At 39.8% G+C, this 11,612-nt stretch overlaps 1 protein-coding gene across 1 annotated transcript in view; it reads right to left on the bottom strand.

The window, feature by feature from the left end:
• Positions 1 to 3,323: 3,323 nt before the first annotated feature.
• The window catches only part of malrd1 (MAM and LDL receptor class A domain containing 1), a 42,820-nt gene continuing 34,531 nt past the window's right edge, over positions 3,324 to 11,612 (bottom strand). Inside the window, exons 27-33 of the mRNA XM_044039222.1 lie at positions 10,451 to 10,579; positions 9,700 to 9,766; positions 6,791 to 6,882; positions 6,561 to 6,657; positions 6,413 to 6,473; positions 5,400 to 5,501; positions 3,324 to 5,300 (exon numbers count right to left, since the gene is read on the bottom strand). Coding sequence (XP_043895157.1) covers positions 5,202 to 5,300; positions 5,400 to 5,501; positions 6,413 to 6,473; positions 6,561 to 6,657; positions 6,791 to 6,882; positions 9,700 to 9,766; positions 10,451 to 10,579 — 647 coding nt within the window. The 3' untranslated portion in view covers positions 3,324 to 5,201. The remainder of the gene's footprint in view (positions 5,301 to 5,399; positions 5,502 to 6,412; positions 6,474 to 6,560; positions 6,658 to 6,790; positions 6,883 to 9,699; positions 9,767 to 10,450; positions 10,580 to 11,612) is intronic.

The raw sequence follows: 11,612 nt of genomic DNA, 5'->3' as shown, positions 1-11,612 counted from the left end.
GAACTTGAGTATGCTGTGATCAAGCTGCTGTTATGTGTTCTGTTCCATTTTAATGTTATCTATGTAGATAGGTTTTTTTTTACCATTAGCTTACTCCTATGTGGTTTGTTCTACTTATTGTTATTCTTTTATCATGTCTTTTTAGTCTATTCTCTTTTGTGTCTTTCTGTGGTACTGTAGAGGCTGAGTGTGTGTGTGTGGGGGGGGGGACGCAATACTTTTTTATGCATGTGAATGACAGTAAAGAAATTGTTTTCCCCAAATAGCGTATTGTTGTGTACGCGAAAACGTAAAGGTAGCTTTTGGGACCCATTTACAAAAGAATAGCATTTCAGGGCTCCCTTGACACAGTTTCTGTGTGGATGAAACAACGATAAGATACATTTTTTTTTAGCAGATTCACCTCGACTTGTTTCCTGTGGACAGCCTCTTTGGTTTTTATGGCTCTCATCTCTATTGTGCTGTGGTTCACTCCCATCAGAGTCTCAGCAAACACGTCCCACTCTGTACCAAACAGGAGACAAAGGTAATGACCAGCTGGAGGACAGTTCTCCCTCGGGGGTTTGTTCACAATGACTCCTGAGAGAAAACTAAAATGACAGCGAATACTGGATTAATAATTATGTGGCTCCATAACTGCGACATCGTCCCTCATATGCAGATAACAATATCCCAGTGTTGTTTTTCTTACAGCATTATTTCTGCAATAAAGTCACAGTTTCAGCATATTTATGATCCGCTCGTTGTCTGTTGCAGTCGTGCACCACCTGCTGCCTCCATAAACACCAGGAGACTCAGCTGTTGAATCTCAGATTAATACAGAAGACGCATGGAGGATAAACTGTACATTACCACCTATTGGCTTCAATCTACCAACTCCTGCAATTAGGCTCAAGGGAAATACACAATACTCTACATACTGTATAGTAATAATTCCCTCTGAAATGTTCTGAAATTCTCTTAAATTAGAGGTTAACAGTTGAAGACACATTAAGAATGCTTGATCATATATTATATTGATTATTTTCCCTTGAGTAACTAGTGGTATTTCCAAACCACAGCAAAATACAGTAATATGCATTATGTAAAACCTTATTTGTGTATCCAATGAAGCAAACAATAAACAAGGGATGGGACGATACCACGTTGTTGTGTCCGATCCCGATATCACAAACTCGATATTAGTCCTATAGAGTCATTTTAGACCATTTATCAAGCTGTTAACATAATTATTTGTGCTGAGTCATTTAAAAGACATGATTCTCAAACTGCGTAACAAATAGCCCAAACATGACTCAGCTTAATGCTTTTGCTGATTTTTATTTACATGTTTACAGTCTGTGCAAAGTGAAGCGTGAGCTATATAGGATTTTCGGATGGTATCAGGTTTAAATTTTTATCTGTCCGATATCTGATCCAGTGATTTTGATCACACTCTGATTCCAATCCCTACAATAATGTGTCAGATGGGACAAATCAATATTTCTGGCTCATCAGAATTGGATATACTTGGTAGTACAAGGTGAAAAACACATTTCACAATGTCCATGAAGTCGTAACACACCGTTACTAAGCAATACTTAAGGTGTAGATAAAAGTTTTACAACCTAATTCCGTAAGAGATTTAATCAAGAAACAGCCCGGCGGTGTCTTCTCCCCTCAGGCCTGTAAAGAGACAGAGACTCTCGAAATTATACTGAAGTCAGTCAAGACCATCATTAGTCTAAAGGAGCGGTTTTCATTCCAGGAGCAACACAGTACACAAACAAAACAGCGACCTTTAGATGGGCTGGGCTCTGTGATAGCAAAACCGAGGCAACAATAGCTGCAGAGAGGAAAGCTGACTAACGTTGCTTTATCAACAACACGGGGGGACAAAGGCTGGTGGGTGCGCACCTGCTTCTATGGTGTGCACAATAACACCACACAAATAACGAAGCTGCGAGAGAGAGCCGGACTTTCAATCAGTGGACCAACATGTGAGGGTGTTGCGAGTGTGATGAGGCAGCGTATGGTGCCACAATGAATGCTGGGAAAGCTTTTTGTGTTGCTGGGTCAAATGTGACACAAACAAGCGGACGCCGTGAAAAGGCTGAGCTGGTGTTTTGTGGGGATTCCGAGCTGCAGTTGTTATTAATTAATCATTATTTATTTGAATGATGAGAATGAATGAGAGCCAGGGCTGCTTCAATAATTGATAAATAAATGAATTATTGCTATGTTGTGCTTACTCTCTGTAATATTTTCATTTGTTGTTTTCTGATGTTTTTTGTTCTGTTAAATAAGGATTTGCTCCGTATTTGAAAGATAAAACACGTGTTCCATAATGAACAGATATGCACTCACGCATTGGTCAGTCATTTCACTGTGGGTCCAGTGATGCAGCGAGATGTAACGGTAAAATGGCGACAGGAGGATAATGCTCAGGCGAAAGTAAATTTATTCATTCTGAATCTCATATTTGGTCGATAGAACGTTACACACATAGAAACACTATTGTAAAACAGCAAAACTGCATCTTTTACTTAACCCCCGTTCCTTAATTTCTTATCAGGAAGTTGGCAACCTGACCCTGTACTCTTGGTATGTTTACCAAGTAAATAAAGGTTATTAACAATAATAATAATAATAACATAGGAAAAGTTATCATGACATAATGTATATACACTTTATTTAATCACAAAAGCGCACGAGCATACCCCTCATCATAGCAAATATTAAATCAAATAAAGAGGTGGAAAAACATTTATTTACCGCTCCTTCATGAGCAGAGTAGCAGCTACAGGTCTATTGAAAGGCTGGCTGAATAATTAACTCACATTTATTGGGCTGAAAACCAAAAAGATAGTTGTCACAAGTTTATTCCCATTACACTCATTATGAGTCCGTTATAAGTTTGTTATTGTCCCCGACAGCATTGTCAAAAGTTACACATTTCTAATGAATATTTTGTGTCAAAACTGATGCATTTAGACCAAATACTGTATGCTTTTGCATTTCTGGGGCAGGGAAGTGTTTCAGAGGAAAAGGCAGTGTAGCTAATATAAGGCAAGGACACAAAAAATAAATAAATACAATATAGAGTGGAGCAGTTCAAAGCCTAAAATTGATCCAGTGGCCCTATGATAAATCTCTGACCCAGAATCCTCCTACAGACTCAGCAAAGACTCTACAGTGATGGAGGACAAGACTAAGCAGCAGTGACACTGGAGACTGTGGTCATCCAGTCTAAAAATTAAACATTCATAGTTTGAATCTGAACCAATGTGAAAGGACGGGGGAGTGTTTCAGTGCGTTTGAGAACAGTCAGAGGCACGAAGCAACAGATTTACCTGTCATTTATTGTAAATGGGACAGAGGTATAGAAGGCTGGACGTATAGAAAGTGAGCCAACACAAAAAGAAGCTTTAAAAATAAGAAAATGTGTTCAAGCAACGTGTTCGTTACCACTGAGAGAATCCGTCATTAATGTCCGTAATGACATGAACAGACATGGACTGCACCAGGACGCGTATAGACTGACTAAGCCCGTATTCCAGTAACTTCACAAGAAATATGTGCATAATTGACCATGTTGATTTAACTAAAGATACATGTTTGAAGTGTGGTTTCATGAGGCATTGACATATATCAACGCTGACATCCAGTGTGCCGTCATTTCCAGGAATACACTGATGCTCAACTTCACTAAAAACATCGCTGCCAGTAGGGAGCCACTTACTAAAAGGCTCATCCAAATATCTTAAGAACATGCCTGCCGCCATATTTAGCCGTTAGACAGCCTTATCAGACTGGAAACTGAAGTTTGTGTCAGTGTGTACTAACTACTCACCCTACTCACACCAAAGTACATAGAGAAGTGATTCTACAACTCCACAGACAGGAGTAGTTAATGGATGTGTTATTTTGTGACTTTCGTGTCCTCATGAGCTAAAAACACAGATTTCCTCTATGGACTTTGCGGGATATTGAGTGGTATACAAAAAAGACGAGATAAAGTGATAATAAACTATGACGTTATCATAGACTTACGCAGGTATAGATATTATTTGGCAAGTGGCTGCTTCTCGTGAGGGACAAGACCACCATGATTGGCCGGTGCACACAGCAAAGTCGGCATCGACTATAAGTTAGGACCTCATACAAATACACTAAAAGCCAGACCTATATGCTGTCTATATGAAAGCATGCTCTCTTACAGACACTAGACCTGGTCATGTAAATCCTCATGGAGTGTGAAAAGAGCCATGACTGAACAATCACTAAATATCACCTAGTGCTTTAACTGTGCTGTTTATGACCCTTCTCCTCTGGGCTTGTTGACACACAGGATGCTGACTCGTGACATATTTTTTTAATTTTCAAATAAAACAGGGTTGTAACTTCTTTTTTTTTGCTTGCACTTGTGAGGATTAAAGCAGCTAATGAAGTCCGGACTAATTACTTCTGAAAGTGCTGAGGCCTGGCCTTGCAGAGACCACTATCTTACGCTACACCTTGTTTCTACAGCGTCTCAACTACGCAGACTAGATTTCAGGTTTAAGAATGCCCCATTTAATATAATCTGCAGTCCCAGCATTAGATGTCACTAATTCTTACACACAGAACTCGTAAATGTCTCTATGAATGGATTTTATAAACTTAGCCAGAGTCAGACGTTTCCCTTATTTTAAGCTAAGCTAAGCAAACTGGCCCTCGACAGTGTGATTAATCCTCTTTGCACTTTCATGAAGATCAAGAATGAGCACATTTTCCAGAATGGTTGATTAATGTATTTAAGGTTTTATACAGTGTTTGCAGTTGTTGTTGAAAAAAGCTCCCGCAGTTCAATCTCTGTGGCTGTTCCAATGTTTTAATAGCAATATATTACATTCAGAAAGCATAGGCTTTCCTAGAGCTCTGTTCATACATCTTTTAGCGTTTATTCAAACACACATTAACATATCGTGTGGGAAACACGTAGAACATTAAAATGATTTTGCTGTAAATGGCGTCTTACAAAAGGTCAGGTAGGGTTATGGGATTGATCGGATGGACGGATGAGAACTGACTTTCAAACTCCCTCTTTGCAAAATATTGGAATTCTTTGCGTGGTTATCCTCTACATGGCGTCTCAGCAAGTCCGGACAAACTCATTAAGTATTTGCACACTCAGTCCGACCCAAACCTGCTGCAGTGTCAATACGTGAAGTCCATTGTTTTTATGCATCAGAGCTTTTGTGCTCAGTGCGATTAGCGTCAGTGGGGTAATTGTACAGTGGGTTGGAGAAGGACAGATTGGCACCTTTCCAGGTTGAACCCTGCGGTGGAGTAATAGACAGAGAAACATGCATCATGTCACTGACCTCTGCACAGATAATGAGAGTGAAGGCTGTAAAGGCCGAGCGGAGACACCTCACCTCCACCTCTCTCCTCCAGGGGTAGACACTGATGGAGAGCCCTTGACCAGCACTCTTCCTGGGGTGAACTCTGGGACAACCAACTTGTCTTTCATCCAGTGACTAAACGGAAAGACAATTATGCAGATAAAAGTGCACAATCGGAATCAAACCGTTCCGTTATGTGTATATAATTACATTTTTAACCTTCATTATACATTTGCTCCTCTTTCCACTGCTTGCTGAAATGAGCACTGTCTGTGTTTGAACGGCGACAACAGTCTACACGTACACTTCTCTATTTATAGCTGAGCTGAGACTGGTGAAGCAAATATGTATACACATGCAGATGAAGACACAGACCATAGTTAAATACATACACATCTGTTGTGTGTGTGTGTGTGTGTCTGTGTGTGTGTGTAACATATCACTTGTATGTAATCTGATTCTATTTGATGGGAGCAAATACTGTGTTTGAGTGAATGAGCTCAGTGAATGTGGAGTTTCAGCTTACTTTTTTTTCTTGATCCACATTAATTCCAGAGAAATTAATAGAAAAATGCCCTTTATCTCTTAATGCTGTGGCTATTGATTTAAAAAGTCCTCCTGAATCCACTTCTTTCATTGCATGAAAAATGTAATGACATTACCCCTGACCCACCTCATCCAATAAATGTGGTGCAAATTGTTTCAATATTTTTTGCATAATCCTGGTGATCGTTTTTTGGAACATTCACATAAAATGCAGGACATTTTTACATCATTGTTTTTGCACTTAAAACTACAACTTGTGTTCTAATTTTCAGTGCGTTGACCTTGCCTGCTGTGTGTATGAACGCAACACGCACAGATTAACCACCAGATCGATAGTCCTACATCAAAAATATAATCTAGCAGAAAGGCTGGGTGATCAGCGTTTGACCTTCTCTAATGATAAATCCACTTATTGAATTGAACAAATGCGATTTGTATAACTGACAAAACTTAACATCATTCAAACAGAATTAGCTGATGATTGATTCCTGTGCACTGACCTCTGCTCCCCAGTCAAAAGCCAGGTTATCCATCATCCTGTTGTCCATCTGGTCAGATGTTCTGCAGAGCCAGCAAACAGTCCCATCATCTTCCTCATCGTCATCATCCTCGGCAACAACACTTTCATATTTTTTGGCCGTCACTTACCTGAATAAGCTTTTTTTCTTGCATAAAGCCAGAGAGCAGACGGCGACTCCAATGACGAGCAGCAGCAGTCCAATGGCGATGCCAACGTACACAGCGTCTAAACAGAGGAGGAGGTACATTTAATCCTGCCCTCGATAAACTGCAGAGGCACTGGGTGCTATGCAAGGGAACAGGGGATAAATCCAGGTGAGACAGTTTAATGGAGACTAGAGGGTGTGTTTCTTTATCACCCAGCTGTGTGTCCTGTGGTTCAGGTGTCGAGGTGGAGAGAGATGGCTTCTCTCGCACATGGCATCGGTTTCCCGTCCACCCTGGATCACACCTGCAGTCAGACGAGGAAAAGAAGCTTTGACATTTATATGGACACATTATTTTCTGCAGTGATTTATTTGGTGCAAAGTGCCCTGGTGAGTAAAACGTTCATATCAAGTTAAACTGTAAAAATAAAAATGCACCAATTAATCATCATCATCTGGTGATGTGAAACTAAATAAATGTTTTAGCTTTCATGCCATGTAATAGATAATAATATCAGCATTTTCCTTTAAGAGCAAGAACAAAACAAATGACAAAGGTGAAACAAAATAAAATACATATTAAGAAAAGAGATAAATCTTGAGCATATAAATTCTCTCTCAACACAACAACAACGCTATCTTGACAAATTGTCTGCGGGACATTCAGCACAGAAACGCGGACTAATTACAAATAGTTTGGAGCGTTCTGGTGAATCTGCCTCTCTTGGAAGGAAAGCGAGTTCCTTTTCTCCCAAACGAAAACTGTGCTCCAATTCAACATCTGTTCAGTATCAGCTTGATTTTTGAGCAACATTGACCTTCTAATGGGAAACACACCGCTCCCAGAAAAGCCACACTGCATCATTATGATTCAGAGGGGGTCAGGGTACATATTGTGTGACAGCCTGGCCGCGGCAGCGAGACGTCCCTGGCCTTTTTCCCCGGAGGATCCTGCTCCGAGCATGAGTGGAGGGACGTGATGCAAATACAGACTTCCTCACTGGCCTTGGGTTCTGCTACAGCAGGGCTGTTATCAATGCTGGAACAGCTACAGGAGTTCCATACCACACCGCACTGTGAATGACAGTGGTGAAGACCTATTACATAATGAGGAGGCAGTGGCGGTGGTGCTGCCGCTGCACTGGGGGAATGTCAGACAGGCGAATAAATGGTGATGCAGATCCGAGGCTGTATGAGAGAAGGAGAGCAGCATTTCTGTGAAGAGCTGCCATAATAAACACATCTTTGCTTTCTGCTAACTCAACGCGTTTTGCCTGTTTGCAGAATTTGCAATAATGTCACACAAATGACAAAATGAGACCACATGCAAAAAAAAATGTTTTAGTCGAAACTGAGGCATCAGAGAAGTCTGATTTATTATTTACTGCTTTGTGTATGAGAGTGGACCATATGGTGGTGCAGCAGAGGCTTTCACTGCATACTCTGGCTTCCTCCCACAGTACAAAGACATGCAGATTGAGGATTAGGTTGATTAGACAGTCCTAACTGACCGTAGGTGTGACTGTGAGAGTGAATGTCTGTATGAGTCCAAAATAATAATGCACTGATGGTTTTTGGAGTATACAACCAGTTGAATGTATGAATTGCTGTCTAGATTAAAACAGGATGATTATTACATTAGAAGCAAGACTTTGCTACAGAGGAGGCAATATTGGACAAACTATATACATTTTGAATGTTTATGATAATCGATGGCCATCACAGGTCCTCCAACATGATTGCAAGGGGAGGATGAGGTAATAATCACCCACATGCATGCTAATTCACCAATAAATGTCACTCTATTATACATTCAAATCTTACACATGCAGATGTTAAAATCAAAAACCAGCAGATGAATATTATACTAAGACCCAGCAGCATCAAAAGCTCTACATGAAGCCAAGAAGAGTGCTGAGAGCACATACTTTCATCCACACTTAATTATCTGGGTCTACACCAAATTCTACCTGTTCATAATTTTAGCTTTCACTAAAAAATTAAAAAAAAAAGAAAGGAAAAGAAAACACCACATTATATGTATTACCCTTACTTTGACCATGCCCCACCCTGTCAAATTTCAAGAAAATTGGTTCAGCACTTTCTGCATAATCCTGCTAAGAGAGAGAGACATAAAGCATCCAAACGTAACCTCCTTAGCACAGATAGTAAACTGCTGATGTGTCGGAGCAGCGAACTGTGACAGAAATAAAGAGAGAATTATTTGCCATGATATTATATGCCGTAAAAAGTTATTTAAATGCAAAGTGGCCTGTGACAGATACTTGAAGAGAAAATATTAGGCTTTACAGCGGGCACTTTTACTCTGACAGGTGTAACAGAGGATGTTTATCCTGACAGCATAAAGACTGTGAGGCAGTCGTCAGACGACGAGAACTTTCCTATTAATGTCTGAAATTGAAATGAGCCCACTGCCCTGTTCACGGGGACGTTATTATCCTGTTTCTCCGCGAATTAATCTCAATGTTTGTATCTTGTGCTGCTGCAAAAATCTGTTTGGTTTGAAGAATTGAACTTGAAAACACACGACTGCAGAATTCTGCAGTTCACTGGCGTATAATGATATTAGCAGATACAGCGGCACGTTTCATTATTGCGTTCATACTTTCATAATGAAAGATCTCAGTGCTGCAGACATTCCCGGGCTGCTCATGCAGACAACGAGATTCATGAGCTTCCTGAAAAACCTCCAACGGAGCTCACTGTTCGTCTGGAAGCTGTTTTTCGAAGGGCAGACAGGGGATTCTATGCCAACCTCTTAGCATATTAATCTCATACAGGGTTTTGGGTTTTTTTTTGTGGTCAACACACTGAGGCTGTTGATATCAGGAGTTGTTTAAATATTGACCCGGAGAATCCATCAGAGATTCCCAGGAAACACTGCACTGGTGGATAAATGAAGGCAGAACCTCCCTGGTGAAGCTGTGGGGGATAAGCAGATTCCCACATGCTTCATGGAGCGTGGCTTTTCCAAGGAAAGAAACAAAACTGATGGGATTTCCATGTTTTAAGTTGCACAAAGAGAGATTAAAAAAAAAAATGGTGAAAAAATGGGACATGATACTTAGATTTGTTCATGTGTGTTTGTGTGTGTAACTCACGTGCATACAGGCCCATGTTTCTGTATATGGCATGAGCCGTGATCCAGGCAGTACATCAGAGGACAATCTGCAAATCACACAAAAGAAACTGACCTTTGTATAATGATATATTTACTCCCCCCCGCCGCCATCATCTTCCATTTCTCCCTTTTACCCGACAAAGAAAAAAGAAGTATATTAAGCAAGTTTCTGCTTTGACAAAACAAAATGAATTCAGTGAATCGTGTTGCCAAGGGAGACTGTGCACTGTTCGGTTCCATCCATTAAACGGTGCAGATAGTATTTGTGTGTCCATTGAACCACAAAACATCTACTTCCTGCCTGTACATCTGCTGTCACACAACTGTGCCTCTATGATTTATGTGAAATGCTCCAGTTTGTTTAGCTCTTGATAAAGTTACTTTGGCTTGGTGGTGACATGGAGGTTTGTTCTTGGTCCTGAAATTGCAGGAAAGCTGGTGAAGGATTTAATGGATTTTGGCAGCGTGCAGTAACCTGTGAGGTGTAATTTGAAGGCTAAACAGTCAGACTTGAAAATGTCCTTAATTATGTAAACCACAAGTCTGTCTCAAAAATATGTGTTAAATCAATGGCAAATGATTTAGGTTAAAGGTTTAAAAGAACACAAATTAAAAAGTAATTCCCACTGTGTGTCTGTTCCATATCTCCAAGGTCAAATAATTATACAGTATAATGGAGTAGTAAAAAAAAAGAAAGTTTAAAAGAAAGTGTAAAGTGAAAAATATGTTACCATGGCAGCTGGACTCATCAGAGTGAAAAGGGAGACAATCGGTGGAGTGGTCACAGCGCTTCTGAGGTGGGATACAACCAGGTGGACCTTGTTCACACACCAGTTCTCCCAGCTCACACTGCAGCAGAGCTGGAGGACACGAAACACAAGAAGCAGATTTTTTTGAATTGATCACTATAAGAAGACAAAGATTTTAAAGCTGCTTTGACACTTTGAACTTAATCTGTGAGCTAATGTGTGTATGCTTTCCTTATTTATCCCACTGGATAATGTGATATGCATTAAAAAGCTCATAAATGAAAGATTTTAGGCAAATTAAAAAATCATTTTGTTAATTTCTGTCTGTCAATGCAGTTTTAAAAACCTGACCAGAATGATTGAAATACACTTAAATATTGAAAGTGAAAACATTTATAGTCATGCTAAGAATTCTTAATTCTACACAGGCCTAAGGGGTTTCAGAATCAGGGGTAAGAGATGGGTAGAAGCATTTAGTGCCCAATAATACCTATTTATATACCAGATTGAAAAATAAAGTATAGGGGAACAAAACAAAACAAAAGATTTAATATGATCCCATTAAATAAATCAATAGTAACTCTGCTGAGTCAATTGGGTCGGCTGTCAGGAACATTTATATAAACCATTTATTTTCCTAAATGTACAATGAAAAAAGTTAAAAAGTGAAATATGTTATATAAGTTTTAACTCAGTGACCAACATGTTTGATATACTTCACCTGAATCTTACAAAAAACTATCAGGCCTTTGGAAACAATTGACTAAGTCTTGTGTTCAGTGTTAAAGTGTTCAGTAAATTATGCCAACAAACAGAAGAGTAAAAGAAGTGAAGCAACAACAATAAAAGAGCATCGTCACTGAACAAATGAGCTGCTTTTAGTAAAACAGCTCTCTTCACTGGTGATGGAGAGCGCCTTTGACACCGCAGCTGCTCTGCACAGTGCTTTACGTCCTCATTAAAAGCATATTAAAAAGGAGCCATAAGCACAGAAAACGTCATACTGTTATAATTTCATGCAAATAATAGGCTAATGGGAGACGGGCTTTATGAATAATGCTTCTGAAGCTTTATGTATAACAGGTTGTACAATATAATCCGCAGTGAAAGTACCATCTGTATGAATGGTGATGAGTTCACATAA

Source organism: Solea senegalensis, linkage group LG1 (genome assembly GCF_019176455.1).
Source record: "Solea senegalensis isolate Sse05_10M linkage group LG1, IFAPA_SoseM_1, whole genome shotgun sequence".
NCBI classification, from domain to species: Eukaryota; Metazoa; Chordata; class Actinopteri; order Pleuronectiformes; family Soleidae; genus Solea; species Solea senegalensis.
This window is presented reverse-complemented; position numbering and strand designations above follow the sequence as displayed.